The 16,745-nt window shown below is 41.6% G+C and overlaps 2 protein-coding genes across 7 annotated transcripts; both read right to left on the bottom strand.

Annotated features, from left to right (window-relative positions):
- Positions 1-569: 569 nt before the first annotated feature.
- LOC147250856 (platelet-derived growth factor receptor-like protein) lies at positions 570-4,347 on the bottom strand. 2 transcript variants are annotated; one of them, XM_086222570.1, is made up of 8 exons: positions 4,300-4,347; positions 4,027-4,124; positions 3,671-3,831; positions 3,438-3,580; positions 3,212-3,363; positions 2,798-3,091; positions 1,132-1,271; positions 570-932 (listed from the first exon to the last, which is right to left on the bottom strand). In XM_086222570.1, exons 2-8 carry the CDS (start codon positions 4,100-4,102, stop codon positions 726-728), a joined length of 1,173 nt encoding a protein of 390 aa, XP_086078696.1. In that variant the 5' UTR covers positions 4,103-4,124; positions 4,300-4,347; the 3' UTR covers positions 570-725. The 2 variants fall into 2 exon arrangements, with proteins under 2 accessions (XP_086078696.1, XP_086078697.1); XM_086222571.1 differs by lacking the exon at positions 4,300-4,347 and having other exon boundaries at positions 570-928; positions 4,027-4,263.
- A 4,300-nt stretch (positions 4,348-8,647) lies between these two features.
- LOC147250855 (cationic amino acid transporter 2) lies at positions 8,648-14,916 on the bottom strand. 5 transcript variants are annotated; one of them, XM_086222564.1, is made up of 14 exons: positions 14,813-14,916; positions 13,940-14,008; positions 13,691-13,723; positions 12,942-13,315; positions 12,385-12,540; positions 12,140-12,305; positions 11,890-12,026; positions 10,971-11,193; positions 10,044-10,180; positions 9,714-9,816; positions 9,451-9,584; positions 9,205-9,371; positions 9,015-9,123; positions 8,648-8,929 (listed from the first exon to the last, which is right to left on the bottom strand). In XM_086222564.1, exons 4-14 carry the CDS (start codon positions 13,309-13,311, stop codon positions 8,799-8,801), a joined length of 1,833 nt encoding a protein of 610 aa, XP_086078690.1. In that variant the 5' UTR covers positions 13,312-13,315; positions 13,691-13,723; positions 13,940-14,008; positions 14,813-14,916; the 3' UTR covers positions 8,648-8,798. The 5 variants fall into 5 exon arrangements, with proteins under 5 accessions (XP_086078690.1, XP_086078693.1, XP_086078692.1 ...); XM_086222567.1 differs by having other exon boundaries at positions 12,942-13,312; XM_086222566.1 differs by lacking the exon at positions 14,813-14,916 and adding an exon at positions 14,288-14,359.
- Between the last annotated feature and the right edge of the window lie 1,829 nt (positions 14,917-16,745).

Below are 16,745 nucleotides of genomic sequence, written 5' to 3'. Positions count from 1 at the left end.
GGCAGTTTTCCAAGGTTGTAAAAAATAAAATACAAGTTCAGGGTTTTAGACTAAGGTGGTGCTGTAGGTGTGGCTGTGAGTGTGAATGGTTGTCTGTCTCTATGTGTTGGCCCTGTGATGGATTGGTGACCTGTCCAGGGTGAACGCCGCCTCTCGCCTAAAGCCCCCCCCCCCCCCCACCTCCACCCTTAACAGGATTGATGGAAAATGGACGGATACGTTTTAGACTGTCAGATGGACAAAAAAAACAGGATCGTGATAAACATTTCTGAGATTTTTAGACATTTTAAAGATTCATCTATTAATCTCTAGAAAAAACAGCAGACTGATAATTAATTCCAAAAAATACTGTTAGTTGCAGCCACATTTATAAGTATACTTCTAGCTATGCTATAACTATTAGATATCCAAATTCTTGGAATCAAAGAAAAAAACATGAAGTACCATGTTAGCAAGTATTTATCACGATTACTATCCTCTTCAAACTCGATTAGAATTATTTTTTTCCAGTACTTTGTGGAATCCTGCAAGTAAACAGAACAAGACAAACAAATACGTGTTTAAAAAGGTGTTTAATATACAAAGTTATTAAGAATACTTTACATACATTTGTCTGAAAAATGAGATCCGTGTGACAGTGTTTATTATTTATAATGACAGGAGAAGTGAACCTCCTGCTGTCATTGTGTTGTCATAGGTCATAAAATACAGTTTAATACTGTGGCTCATGGTTTCCGTGGTTTTGTTTTGGGAACCACTTTCACTGTGGTGGACACTGATTTGGATCCTTGCAAGTTCTGAGCGGTGCAGGTGTATGTCCCTTGATCCACGTCCCTCACCTCGTCCACCAGGAGGATGGACTGAGTCTGCTGCTGGGCTGCACCGCCACTGACTGGACTGACGCTATCTTGCGTGTACTGAGGCCTCCCTATCTGTGAAGTAAACACACACACATTTACAATACATCAGTTTAAATATTCGTCGTCATTCACCAGATGAGTGAGGGTGCACACAGGATCCCACTTAAAAAAATAAACTGGATTTTTCAAAATGACTTCATTTGTATAAATATATAAATCCTTCAATGATTTTGTAAGTTAAAGCACAAAAAATTGTGAGGGACCTTCTGACCTGCTGTCCTGGATATTCCCATGTGAGCTCCACGACCACGTCCTGCTCTCCCACCACGGTGCAGCTGACCCGCAGATTCTCACCCGTAGCCACTGAGCTGGCTGAGGACTGGATCACAGGCGTGGGAGCAGCCATTGGGTCTGGAAGGTTACATATCAGTCAACCGCATCAGTGAAACATTTTGTGAATATTTATGCATGCCTTGTTTCTCCCACTGTTCAAAAATATTCTCCGGGTAGTTGGTTACACGTCAGTGCTCGTAGTGGCTACATAACTTATGGATAGAACGCTTTTTAAGGACCAGTGTCGAGGACATCGTGGGCCTTCAGGTGTAATTTCAGTGAGTCATTGCCTGGGACACATCACAAACACTACAGAGTGACTCAGCGCACAGAAATATGTGACATTACCATAGAAACAACCACAACCTCTGATGTTACATGATGGCGGCACAGCATCTGTTAAACTTAGATGACATCAGCGCAGATACAGCAATTATAGAAACTCAATTAGGATTCCTTTTGTGGTGGTGACACGAAATCCCAGGTTCAATACTCTGTTAATGTTTTGTAGTTTAGAAAATTATATTTTATCATTATAAACTGACATCATGCACATTTGCAAAATAGTGTTTTATGATATTTCAGGGGCTGGTCAGCACTGTGGCCTCACAGCAAGAAGGTTCCGGGTTCGAGTCCCGGCTCGGGCGCGGGATCTTTCTGTGTGGAGTCTGCATGTTCTCCCTGTTCCTGTGTGGGTTCTCTCTGGTACTCCAGCTTCCTCCCACAGTCCAAAGACATGCAATTTGGGGACGAGGCTGATTGATACTCTAAATTGACTGTAGGTGTGACTGTGAGTGTGAATGGTTGTCTGTCTCTATGTGTTGGCCCTGCGATGGACTGGTGACCTGTCCAGGGTGAACCCTGCCTCTCGCCCGTTGATGCTGGGATAGGCTCCAGCCCCCCCGCGACCCTTACTAGTAAGGAATAAGCGGAAGACGACGATGGATGATATTTCAGTCCATTGCAGGTTGAATTAAAACTGAAAAACCATGATGTTACACACCTGACCTGAACTTGTGTGTCCATCAATATAAAGGAATATAATTCCTGTCCATCTCTACTGCAAAGGTGTGATTACTGCACGTATGTTTTTGTGAGATCACCCTGGAATGATTGTAGTAATACTATAGGAACAGTGTTATTTTAGTTTACGTTCACATGTTGTTGTGGAAGATATTTGATAAGCTTTCAGACTGCAAACTTGTGAAAATATAATGAATATGAATATTATATCCAGAGTTTATATGAAAAACCTGCAAAAGTTGAAGAATTTGAAAACAGCAATTTCAAGGCTTGGAAATGTTTTGGAAAAACAAATAAGTCAAGTGTTAATAGCATATATGTTTCAGTCAAGATGTCAAAAAACAATCTTTTGGTTAATTTATTTACTATAATAGATGTTTATGGTACATTAAACATTGTAGTTTGGGATTCATTTTAGATTTCATGTGTTATCAGATGTTTCAGAGAATGTATGGTGGGACTGTTTTCCTCAAAGACCTGGAAAATGAATGTACACTTATTGGTATAAATTCCTAGGAACGTTCAGATTCTGCTGACATGTTGTCCTAAATCCTGCTCCACGGTAGCATGGCAGCACTCACAGTTGACATAGATGAGCATGTACTTGGTGGAACTCTGCCTCAGGTTACCCAGACTGGCGACACAGTACAAGGCTCCGGCGTGGTGAGACCGGGGTCGATGGATGGTGAAGCCTTTCTTGACATCAAAAGAGATCTCAGTCCCGTCCACTGCCACCTCTACTGGCGGGTACTCGCGATGCAGGGTTACCTTGGCTTGAGGTGACGTCACTTGACAGGGGAGGATCGTTGGCCAGTTGGTTCTCAGCTGAATTACCTCGTAATAGTCGGAAGAGGGAACAAACAGCTCCAGCGGGTCTGGTTTGCATAAGGGGAAGATATGACGGACGATAAGATAACAGTGACGGAAAGCGTGTTCCTTTCAAGTAAGTGGTGAAATCTGGGAGGTGCAGTATCAATAAAGTTGTTTCACTGTACCAGGAAAGAAGACAAAGACTTTAACAGCTTTGTCATACACCTTCCTGCAGTCTGTGTCCTCACAGTACATCGGATAACAAGTGTACTCCCCTGTGTCTGCACCAGTCGTGTTGACGAGCGTCAGAACCCCATACCGCTCATGCTGGACTTTCCTGTGGATGCAAAACATGTTCTCTTTGTGTCAGCTTTAATGTGATGAGTCTTTCAGCTGAACCACAAAGCTTACCTCAGCCTCCCATCATCATCCTCCTCCAGGTAAGCAGGGACGCCCCACTGCACAGGTTTGCCCCTGCACCTCAGCTCAAGGGTGTCTCCAGCCCGAACACTTATGGTGTCACCCACCTTTGTGAACTTTCCTCTGTTTAGCACCTTTGGGTTTGTGACACAAAATCATACGGTTATTCACAGGCAGAAATTGTGATGTTTAATGAAGGTTGTGGTCCCATATGGATAAAATACCTGTGTGAGAATGGTTTGTGCCTGGGCTGCAGGTGTAGCTTTCACCTTGGTTTTTGGAGCTTGGGCACCTTTACTTGTTGCTCTCCCAACTTTGTGTTTGCTGGGCTTGGCCTTCTTCCCTGGAGGGGTCTTATGTTCTTGAGCATCTTTTTGACAGTAAGCTAAATAGAAAGAACACAATGTTTCAGTAGTTCATGAATGCACCGCAGAAGCAGTCATGATGAGACGTCAAGAATACCACGAGGTTGGTCATTTCATGAGAGGCCAGTCTGTAGATTCAGCCATATTGTGCACAAGGCCAACAGAACATTTGCCTTCTTGGTAAATCTTAACATCAAAGGAATAAAATCACTTACCTAACTCGCAGATTATGGCAAAAATAAGGAGCACGCTCAGCACCAGCCTCCCCTTTGACCTGAACACCAAAGCCATGATTGATCCTCCAGCGTGGTCTCTGGATTGTTAGTTCATGCAGTTCAACACAAAGTGTGAACCAAAAAAGAGGGAAGGAGAGAGAGAGAGAGAAGAAAGAAAGAAAATGAGGAGGAGATAGCCCGAGCTCGCAAAGTGAGTGGTCAGCTGTTTACCAGAATCACACAAATTCCTCCTCCTGAGAGTGGCATTAGTACCTCAAATTCCTCCTGCCTGGCTCAATGGAGGCTTTCAAGCTTGTCTGGACCAATGAGGGTGCAAAAACAGAGGCCCCTCCATCTGAAATCGCAGAGCCTGTTTGCTTAGCTGCTGGAGTGGAAGCGAGTTAGCAGCATGAGACACACAGACAAAACAAGGCCTGTGGCCAGGCTGTTAAAAGCATTTGGTGCCCAGTGAAACTTCATTTCTCTGCATATTCAAAAAACAACAACAACAAAAAAACCTTCTGCAAGACATCCAGGTATTATTATTATTGTTTTATTAACACATTAAAGGAACATACCAATGGATTTTCAGTCCTCCTCAGACAAACCCTTCCCTTTCCTGTGTACTTGAGAGGAGCTGAGACTCACGGTGACTGGATGACTGCTAGTTAGCTTAGCACAATGAATGGTTGTGAATGGGCAGTGTTAGCGTCCCACCATCATGTGTCGTCAAATACACTTTTCTCCTGTCCGTCTGTCTGTCTTTCATCCCAAAATAATAAACCTCATAGTTCATTACAATGAGAAGCGTTTGTCTCATAGTCCCATTTGGACCATGTTCACTTTTAATCATAGACTCTTTGCTTTGTATTATTGACTGTTTCTTGATTATGATGCAACATTTTCCTCTTGGTTGAAATGTATCAACAACACAAAAACGAGACAGAGGCATCATGCAATATTAGTTTAATGGACAAGTTTTTGCAGGGTAATCGTAATGAGGCCAGGAGGGTCACCACCAGGATGTGCAGCCAAATATTCAAGGCTTCTGCCAAAGACCCAGAACAAAGTCAAGAACCAGGAGCTGATCGGGCATCTGTGCATCATCTTAAATTAGCTGATGCCTGAGAAATTCAAGGATCTGACCAACGCGGCCATGGAGCGTCCCCTGAACATGGAGGAGAGGCTGACGTCTGTTGGCCCGATCTTTGAGTGGGACATCGCAGAACCACACTTTTCAGCCACTTATGCACTCATGTGCGGTTGCCTCATGGCCTAAGAACTGGATGGTTTTTGAATCTTTCATTCTTCTGTTGTGTTAATCTTATCACGAGGAACTGAAGGAGCACCTTCACTACTGCTCGCTCTCTGTTAAACATGGTCAGTTAGCTTTATGGCATAAATATAGTATCTTAATTGAGTTACAGTATATACTGAAAAAAATCTTAATTATTATAATTATCGTCACTGTTTAACCCTCCCACTCCCCTCGGCTACGAGCTCCCACTGCAGACAGGCAGGGGAATACTGAGCTGCCCCTGCAAGGGAGAATTCTAGAGAGTCATGATGGAAGGCCGCTAAAGACATGGGAAACAACTTTTTCTTATTATAAATTTCTCATTCCCAACTTTGTGGTATGATGACAAAGTTGATCACTGGACCCTAACAACTGCTTGTGTGAATCTTCAGAAAGAGCAGAGTCAGGCGGCCAAGGACGGAGCCTTTTGGATTTGTTTGTTTTTTGTTGAGCAAAGCGCGACACAAATGGAAGTGACTTAGGTGATATAGAATACAAACAGAGTACCACTGACAGACAAAAACTTCAAGGTAGCAAAGGTGATGTGATGAACCGATGAAGTACGCCGAGAAGGGATCTGGCCAGATTAGAAAAAAAAAGGTGTATAGAGGTGATGAATGTATGCATAGCAAATTATCATGACCATAGCAAAAATAAAATGCTACGTGAATGCCATCAAGAATACACAATATATTAATGATATTATAACATATTCAATAATATAATAGTAGTCATGAGTAGTGATGCCCCCCCCCCCCCACCCCCATCCCCTGGCAGCACAATCAGAGGCCCAGGAGGAGACCATCCAGGCCAGTTCACGAGACACCCATCTCAGCCAACATCCATTTATTGGTTTATTTTCGTTCCATTCACAACCAGGGAGCTCCTGCTTCAAGTCGTGACCTGATCCGGCGGAGGGTGCTGGCCCATATTCATCGTCAGCCCATGATCCATCCACAAAGCTGAATGAAAATGAGCTTTGTAGTTTTCCTGCTCATAGACTAACAAACTGATTGACAGAAAAATAAATGGTGAAAACATACGATCCCCCTGGTGGAGGGATTATTTAAAACTGGGACCCTCATTTCAATGTTATATGATAGATTCTTATTTTAGACAGACTGAATTTAAAAAAAAAATGCTGCACTTCCACTCTCCTCAATAATGCCAACAGGGTGACAGGATAGTGAAGCTACAGCTCTGAGTATTTTCCTTAGTGTGTTTGTAGTGTGTGTTTCCTGTGTTTTCTTGTTCATGGTTTGGTTTTGGTTACTCAAGCCACTTCCTGTTTTACTTTGTATTCACTTCCCTCCTGTGTCTTCATTGTGCTTTACACTTGTCTGATTCCCACCATTTTTGAGTCACCTGCACCACTGCTGACTATATCGCTGGATGCGGGAACTTCCCAGACCCGCTGGGTGTAAATTAGTAACAAATCCTGCAACTTTGTCTGATCTATTAGTGAATATTTTTGATGACACTCTTACATTTTAGCTTGATCTGAAAGCACACCTCTCCGTTTCTCAGTTATTGTCCGCTGCATAGCAGCACAGCGTCCCAGCCGCAGCAGAGACTCTCAATAAAGATTGTTTTGAAAAAATCCAGAGCGGAGAAGATCTGCATTGCTGTGAAATTATGAGATTTTTTCTAATAGTGAGATATGCAACGATGAATTCCAGAGCAGCTGTTCAAATTGTGACTTAAAGTAAAACAAGGATCAACGGAATACGTTAGTTTGTAAGTCTAAACTATTTATGGTATTTCTCACTCATTTTCTGTGTCTCCCAAACAACAACAATCCATTTTGGCCATATAACCTCCATCACATGGAAATGAATAATCATGCACGTGAGTTGATGATGTTGTCTTGGGATTTTAAGGAAAACGAATAGCATACTGAGGAGTTGGCAACACTCATCTGTATGTTGTTGGTTCATCAGTCTGCCTCAGCCACAGCTCTGGTCCCGGGGTTTCTCCTCCAGCCAGCTCCCTCTCTGCCCTCCTGTTCTCACATCTGTTTCTCTCTGTGTCTAGTTTTTCAGTTTTTTTTTTTTTTAGCTTACCTTGTGTTCACCTTTTTTAGTACAAATAAACCTTTGAGTTTTTGCCAAGTCCTGCCTGGCGTCCATCTCTGCATCTAGGTCCAGCGCCACACGTCAACCTGGCAATTTGTCAACAATACTGCTACTTATGTGCAACTTTGTTAGGGAAGATGAGGATGATTTAGTTTGGACAAAGCTGATCCTTGTCTATTTGATGGACTTTTGATGGTGGAATGCTAACATTTTTCATCAACTGCCATTCATCGTGCTACGCTAACTGGTGGGTCTCAGCTCCCTCATACACACTAATAAGACAAGGGTGTCTATCATCTACTCCGACCCTGCAGACGATGGCAAATGAGTTTATTTCCAAAAAATAATGTAAGTTACTTCAAACTTGAATTCTTTGTAAGACTGAAAGAGTCCAAAACTGTGGATTCTGTGAAAACCTATTAATTCAAACCAACATTTTCTATACAAACAGAAACAAGGGACTGTATATTAACTTGATTAAACCCCCCCCCCCCCAAAACTTGGAACACCCCCCCCCCAAAAAAAAGAATGACATATTTTACATGCTTGATCATATCATTTTGGAGCCATGTGGGGACAATGTAAATCTTTTCTTTTGACTGAGCTACAATTCAGATCATGACACAAGTAAGCTGCTGTAAAAAGGCTCTTTGTTCTCAAAGAACTCTGGGTAGTGAGCCGCCTCAGGTTCTTTATCCAAGACTACAATCACGGCTTTTATCCTTTTGTTGTTGTTGACGTTGTGAGTTTTCCCAGCAGAAAATAAACTTGAAAACTGCATTATTTGGCTTTAATTTAATGTAAAATACATAATTAGAAAACGTGTACAGTTCTCATATTTGCACTTTTCAACAATGAATTACCAAACATGAAAAAATTTCACAACAGTGTTTTGTATTTACAATGTACATCCTTCGCAGTCTACTTATATTTTGACGTGTGTAAAACAGTTATGTGGTTTTTCATAATTTCATTTCAACAGGATTATAATGTAAACTTCCAATTATAATAAAGTGGTCAAACAAAACATTTTCATTTTTTGTTTTAAACATTGAGCAAATCCTTAAATAGAGGAGCATTAAAAGACCCCAGGATGAGGATTGAATATAAATATGATTAATAATGATCTTAAATTTCTGCAAATACACGCACACAAACACACACACACACACACACACACACACACACACATATATATATATATATATATATATATATATATATATATATATATATATATATATATATATATATATAGTTGTTAAGTTTTTTTAGTTGTTCCATAGGTGCATTTGTCTGGATTTCTGCATGGTGACACTCCTGAACACTGCACTGTCAAACTCAAAGCAGTTCCTCGCTGTAACATCTCTATGCATTTGTCTCCATTCAGCCTGCTGGGCTCAGAACTTCTCTTCCTTAATAATGTCCTTCTCTATTTTGTTACTGATGGTTTCAATCTTTGTCTGGCCGTATTTGAGCCGTTGCCTCTGGACACTGTAATGGAGTCCGTAGCCGAAATAGATGACTAACCCTGCAGAGAGAGAAACGGGGGATCATTACAGTCCAGTGACTTCGTAAAACGTCTCTAAAGCGTTCAAGCTGAAACAAAGGCTTACCGACTGCCATCCAGATAGCGTAGCGCACCCATGTGTCACCTCCTAACTGGACCATGAGGTAGACGTTTATAAGGGCGCTCACTAAAGGCAGTGCGGGGAGGAGGGGAACCTACACATCGATAAAGAAGGAGATGTGAAAAGGGTTTTTTAATTAAAAAAAAAAAAATCTTGTGGTTGTGATTGCTCCCACCATGAAAGAAGCCTTGGTGGTGTTCTGTGGGTGCCTCCATATGAGGAAGATGTTGAGCAGCAGGATGAAGGCCAGGATGCAGACAAGCACCAGACTCCAGGCTTCCATGCGGGATAAAGCATTGATGCCTTGGGTCAAGGTGACGCTCAGCCCAGCCACACACGCAACTGCTCACACATGAAGAGAGGATGAATGAGAGATTCGTGAGTTTGAGATTAAATGAAGGGAATGATAGAGGTTATTTACCAGAGACTATAACCAGGGTGGTGACGGTTCTTGAGGTGGCTGAGGTGGGGGTTGACGGAGGTCTCAGGAAGCCAAACCTGGAGTTTGACTCTACGATCTGCAGGTCTGAGTCTTCCGATTGACCCGGCTGGTACCTTGATTAAAACAAGAATTACAAATATTCAAAAATAATTCAAGATGAAGTATATATATATATATATATATATATATATGTATATATATATATATATATATATTTATGAATGTGAAATAAAGAAATGAACCTTAGTATTAGGATGCAAATAGCCACAAGTGTGTAAGCAAACAGCGTCCCGATGGACATCATTTCTACCAAGGCTTCCAGGTCAAAGAGCAGAGCCATGATGGCTGAGGAGAAACAGAGTTCAGGTTTAAGTGACTTTATTGCACCTGCAGGTAGACTTGTTTTGGAGCGTAACAGAGGAAAGCACCCATATTAGTAGATATTGACGGAAGAGAGACGCAACAAAACTATAAGGAGTACACAAGTCTGTTTATTGTGCCTCAAGTCTATAGACCTCACTGCATGAGGAATGATAAACAGTAAATATAAGCACCTTCCCTCTAATCTGTACCTGCCACAGTTCCAGATGATATGGTAGCTATAGCTGGACTTCCTCTGGCGGTGACTTTGGTCAGAGGTTGGAAAAGTAGGCCGTCTCTTGCCATAGCAAACAGCACCCTGGGCATCGGGAACATGGAGCCCAGCAGGCTGCAGGAACAAGTTCAAAGACGTCAGATAATCACGATCAATATACTTTAAATCCTGCGACAGCACAATTACAACATCTTTACCTGTATTTCTCCTCATGCTTTTAGTCCTCAAGTACCTGTGATAATATACTATTACAGGTTATTATAAAACCTTTTCCTTCACTGACCCATGAAGGTCAAATTAGCATTTATTTACCCCCATACAACCCCCATATATATATTTGGATTGTACATGGCCAACAATAAATATCGCTCGCCATTCTCACACAAAGATTCGTACATTGTGACAGACCTCTATTTTACGAGACATAACTGACTACGAGTCACTGTGGAGACACGACCACTGCAGAGTTTAAGTTGTGTCGGTTGATTTTATGAGTAAATTCCAACAGTTAAATATTGATTAAAGAAAGATGTGGTTAAATACTGCTTTTTGAAATTTCCCTTGTGACACTTCTGAACCGGATTTTTCTTGCTTGACTGTTTTTATGATCAATATTTTCATTAACACTGACTGGTGTAAAAGTTTGTGACGTTTTCTTGATAACTGATGATGTCACTCCCGCGGGTCTTTTGCAAAAATGGCGACGGCTTCTTAAATGAGGAGGGTTTCCGGCTGATTGAAGTCATTCACCACTTGTAACTTTTATTGAATGTATCTTCAACCTTGCAAGTTATAGAAGCCTTGAAAAAATCCTGGAAAATTAGACATTTTCTCAGGTGTGTGACACAGAGCAAAAAACAGAGCGAGATAACGATTTAACAGTCACATTCCAGTCGATCCGTACCTGGTAGACAGAGCACACAGCGACCCCACCGCCACAGCATATTTGGCGGGACCCCAGCCGACATAGTCAAAGGCCACTGGCAGGGGGCTTTTCTCACTGAGCATGTAATAGGGCATCATGAGCGTGAGAGCAGCGGACACAGCAAAGTAAGCCAGGAAACAGATGAGGAGTGAGACCACGATACCCACAGGAACAGACTTCTGAGGGTTCTTCACCTCCTCACCTGACGGCAACCATGCAAACACATTAGGTGATTCATAAATAGTACAGTTATCACCTTTACTAGATGGTGTCAAAGGTCAGAAGGTGCAGACAGTGCGAAAGTAAGAGACGTCGTTAAATGATCATGTAATAAAGATATAATTCAAAAGACCAATAAGAACATATTTATACCTTAATATAAATATGCTATCTCATCGTCCTGGCAGTCAAACTAAAACATTAATTACCGTCCTGAAATAGTAATGTTTCAAAAGAAAAAGTTATGTGTGATGGAAATTGAGCAATCTCCATGGTAACGGAGAAAACCCCACCCAATGAAAGCTGCAGAACATTTCCAGAGTGTAGCCCAAAATGATTCATCAAATCAGGGAAATTTCATGCTGAAATAAATTAGATTTTTTTCAAGGAAGGAGGTTTATTCCTTGAATCTACTTTTGCACATTTTGGCACATTATGTATTTATTCTTTATCTCACGTGTCTCACGAATGGAAAGTTACATTACATGGAGGAATTATCACAACTACGACACAGACTTCCTTCATAGATTGTGTGGGTTAGAGCTCTCTTTTTGCACCATGAAGTTGGGTATAAAAAAAATAATTTTGACCCATGTAATATATTTTGAATTCTATATTTGTATCATAAAGAATCATAACTTGTGTAACTCCACACTGATGAGGAGAGAAATTCTATCACCTGTTGTTGCGATGCAGTCAAATCCAACAAAGGCGTAGAAGCATGTAGCGGCTCCAGCCAGGGTTCCACTGATGCCGTAGGGGAAGAACCCACCAACACCGAACTCACTTGTAAGATTTGCAGTAGAGCTCAAGTTTCTGCAGAGAGAGAGAGAGAGAGAGAGAGAATTACCTCACAGCTTTATTTGCTGCATTATAACCAGGAGGGAAAACACGAAGCATCCAGACACAAAGAGGATTGGGGACATTACTTGAGTTCTGCTGTTAAATTCAGCAAAGCTTCTTCGCTGATGTGCCAGTTGGAGAGGCTTCCCTTGATGAAGCCTGAGATAGCCACAAACAGCAGCACCAGGATGTTGATGGCTGTAAAGATCTTATTGATTGTGGTCGACTCTTTCACTCCGAAGGCCAGCAAGCCTACAAAAAAGTGAAGCTTAGCATCTCAGGTGCTTCTTTTTGTGTATCTGTCATAGTTACTGTCAGTGAGCAGCGTTACCTGAGAGAAGCATGATGAGAGCAGCAGCAAAGACATCTGGGTAAGGCGCCAGGCCTGTCAGCTCCATGGCTGCGTGTTCTTCAAAGAATTTGGATATTACCCCGCCGATGAGGTCATCAAATGTGCCACTCCATGCCAGGGCAACACTGGATGTACCTGAGCAGAAAGATGCAATAAAGTCATTAGCCTGAGTCATATAACGCAAATAACCCTGGTGGCATTGTGCTGTCTTGTTCACTTTATTAGTGATTAGCACAACAGTCATGAATGTAACAAGCGAATGGAAGAAAAGAGTAATTTCTCAAAGGAAACCGTCCGGGTTGAGAATCTGCTGCTACAGCAGGTGTAAGGTCACAGAGAGTCTCATGTTGATCATTTATGGGCTTCGCTGAGCCAAACATGTTACGTAAGAGATAAAGTAGCCAAAGGAAACTCATTTGTCAGATATTAACATAAGGATGACATGCTAATCATTCTGTCCTCTGAAATCTATCTGATTCAACCGGATAATTATAATAAAATTACTAAAGCAAACAGATGGAGAGCATCACACTTGCCTATGACATAGGAGAGTAAGAGATTCCAGCCGGTGATAAAAGCCAGCAGCTCCCCCACCGTCACATAGCTGTACAGGTATGCTGAGCCTGTTTTGGGCACTCGGGACCCAAACTCTGCATAGCACAGTCCAGCAAAAATAGAAGCCAGGGCGGCAATGAAGAAGGAGACCATGATGCTGGGCCCAGCAGTCTCTCTGGCTACCTCACCGGAGAGGACGTAGACCCCGGCCCCCAGGGTGCTGCCCACGCCGAGGGCCACCAGGTCCAGAGTGGTCAGGCATCTTTTAAACGTGGATTCCTCCCCCTCTGGCTCCAGGGGTTTTCTACGAGACAGGCTCACCAAAAACGACCTCAATGCACCGTGCGGCATGCTGCTGTGGGGGGTGTGCGTGTGTGTGAATGAATGAATGTATAAATATATATGCGTAAAAAGAGAGAGAGAGCAAGAGAGAGAGAGACAGGTGGAAGAGCAGGTGGATGTAAAGCGAGAATGAAGGTGTAGTTGGAGGAGGACGAAGAGGAGGAGGAGATCAGTGAATGTGTCAGTGAATAATTGTCAGGTCAGTTCTTCACCAAGACCATTTCTCTTCATTTTAACGTTACTCCTAAAATATGTCAGTTCGCCACAGTAGCAAAAAGTTGTTAATAATAAACAACAGAAGACTTAGAGATACTGATACAATTCATTAAATGCTCCGCTTACATTTGAATACATGTAAATTAAAGACAAGCAAACTGACTTCACTCACCCCTGCCGTGTAATTCCCCGCTGCACACGTGTGCTTAAAAGAAAGAATTAATAGAATCCCCTTAATCACATTATTCTTTTATACATGCCCCTTTTTTTTATCACCTCCCAAGATATGATTGTGCTGATGTCTGGAGTTTCATGCCACCTCCCACTGCAACAACACCTAACTCCACACAACTGCACTTTACTCAACCTTCACATACTTATATAATAATTACTTCCTTTTGTCATACGTGTGTGTTCTCACCTCACTGGAGCAGGATCATGACCGAGATAACGGACCTTCTCGGCTTGTTCAGTCACTTGTCTTCAATCTCTGAATTACAAACAAAAACATTAAAAAAAAAAAAACCCTCAAAGAAATAAAGATTAGACCTTTACAATACAAACAGTTTCTGTTTGAATTCAAATGAAAATGTGCCTTTATCGACTGTAAATCACTTCAGAAGGTTGATGACGAATGACATTAAAAAGCAACTAATATCGATAAAAATGTCTTCATCTGAAAGAAAATACTACTTATTCTTTTTATTATTTACAAGAAAAAGCGGTGACTTTTAAAAAAAATAAATAACAGGCCTTCAGACAAACTTACAAGTACTCATTCTGCTATGACTCCTTCAAAAAGGAACCACGATTCACTCCGACAACCAAATGCTTGTGACTGTATCACCGCAGCTCAGTTTTCCTGCCATGTTTCTACCTGAAGGTGCCAAACGAAAGCCCCCCCCCCCCCCAGTCCTAATGAAACATAGTACAAGACAAAGCAGCTTTCATGGCTTAGAGGCTGCACACTTTGAGAAGCAGCTTTCCCCCTCTCGTCTGCCATCAGGGGCTCAGCTCTAATCCCTCCTGGCATCTAGTCCAGTGGGCATGAGGAGAAAAGGGGAGGCAAGCGGATGTTCAGTGTACCTTTGACCAAACTCAAGGCTTCCTATCTGCAGATCTCACATATTGAGATACTAGCAGGGAGTAATGCTTAACTACATAACAGCTACTGCGCACGTGATGTGCAGCTTTACATGATCTGCACTAAATGTTCTGTTACGGTGCATTTAAAAACTGGACCGCAGTTGAAGTCTCTCTGTAAATGACAGCAGGTGTAATGCACATTCTTTACCTTATCTCCAGTCCCACGAGGAGTGACAGCTGCTGAGCGTTTGGTCAAAAGGACCCAAATGAGGCAAAAATATCTGTGCTGTTGACTCAGATGAAGGAAACAGGATTTTTACTGCGATATATACAAGACCGGCCTGTGTGACCCTCCCACTGAATGGAATTACTTACAAAGTAGCCTTTCTCACTCCCGACCAGTTTGGACCATAATGTGCTCATTATTGCAAAAGGCACAGGGTGAGAATTGTAACCAGCAAATCCTTTTCAGAATCTCAGAAATGCTTTGGTGTTTTTGTGTGTGTGTGTGTGTGTGTGTGTGTGTGTGTGTGTGTGTGTGTGTGTTGTTGTTTTGTGTGTTTTTGTGTGTGAGAATGACATATTTGCCAGATCGTTATTTTGTTGGAAACACAATGATTCATCCTGTAAATGCAACATAATGTCATGCAGCGATTCACTGCTTCATCATTACGGCCTTGTAGTAGGTGTCTTTTACTTCCAGCTGTGCCTCTATTATCACAGCCACTTTCTCCTTAGCAGCGCGCAATGCATTTTGAAAGCTGAAGAGGTCAGGAGAATACAATTACTCATCTGATGGAGTGTGAAGTGTTCAAATAGAGGCATGAGTGAACAGAGTTCCTACTGTTTGTGCGGGAAGCTGAGGTCAGAACCGTTTAGGGAAACATTAATAGTAGTAACCACAAAGCCAGCGTTGGCCTGGATTCAGTTCTGAGTCACAGCTCAGAAATGAGGGGCACTGGAGTGTTGATCTTCACCAGCTAATCCCTACACGACATGACAATTTTAAAAAATAACGTTAAATAACGAGTTACTCTTTGTTAACGTGCAAAATTTAAAGACGAACCAGGAGGAGTGAAGATATAAAAGCCTACATACAATGGCAGTCAGTATATGTTCCTGAGAGTTGATGCTTGAGGTGCATTTCAGTCCATATTTACTCACACTTTAGTTTTCTGGCTTGTTTCATTTAAAAGATAATGTTTTGGAGAGGGTTACGATTCTCAGTTAAATCATGAACCTTTGGTTGTTCCTCACTGAAGGAAGCAACACTAAATAACCATTATTAATGAAAATAATGATTAAAGTTGAAGCTTTCTCGAATATGAGTTCAAACGGAAGCCTTTTTCTATTGTCAACAATGATAGTCATCAGAAAAATATTCTATTTTTAATCCTTAGAAATAAAAAAATATTAAATAAACTTGCCTAATGAAAGATAGACTGACTTCCATTACTTCCATTTTCATTTTAAAAATTGTTCATTAAAGAAAAATAGATACAGTAATCATATTTACAAATAAAACTAGTCATGCAAAATACGAAATGAATGCCACAAGGTAATAAGTAAATTAAAAAAACAAACTAGCAGTATCCTCCGTCCTGATTGTATCAGTCAAATATAAAAAATAGATTGGTTACATTGCCTTTGTATTTTGAAGATGTCTTATAGTGGTGACGTATTGTGGAAATTCTTTAATTAAAGAAAAAAAAGAGCAAACTGTTCAACCTTTTGCTCAGCATTCTTGTTTCTGGTCGTGTAGATGTGGAGTTTTTCCAGGAGGAAAGTCATCTTCCCATATCAACATCATCCCATGATATTCTGGTCCAGGATCGACTGTGTTGAAGGACGCAGTGGAGGAGGAATATGTAGACTGGGATAGGTTTTGGGGTCTTCACTACTCCTTGCTTTATTCTTTTTGGATTAAGATTTTGTATGTGAGTTAAACAACTAAAACATCAACTGCAACAACAACAGCAAACATGTCACTGTCACATGCTGGACGTATTCTGAGTTTGCCATGGTGACATGTTCTAGCTCTCTGTCATACCCCCCCCCCCCCCCCCACACACACACACACCGTCTTCTGCTGTGACCCCCATTCTTGGAATAGAAGTCTAACATGACAAAAATAGACTGTC

Source organism: Aulostomus chinensis, chromosome 13 (genome assembly GCF_037954235.1).
Source record: "Aulostomus chinensis isolate RoL2024-O1b breed Wild chromosome 13, RoL_Achi_v1.0, whole genome shotgun sequence".
Classification (NCBI taxonomy): Eukaryota; Metazoa; Chordata; class Actinopteri; order Syngnathiformes; family Aulostomidae; genus Aulostomus; species Aulostomus chinensis.
This window is presented reverse-complemented; position numbering and strand designations above follow the sequence as displayed.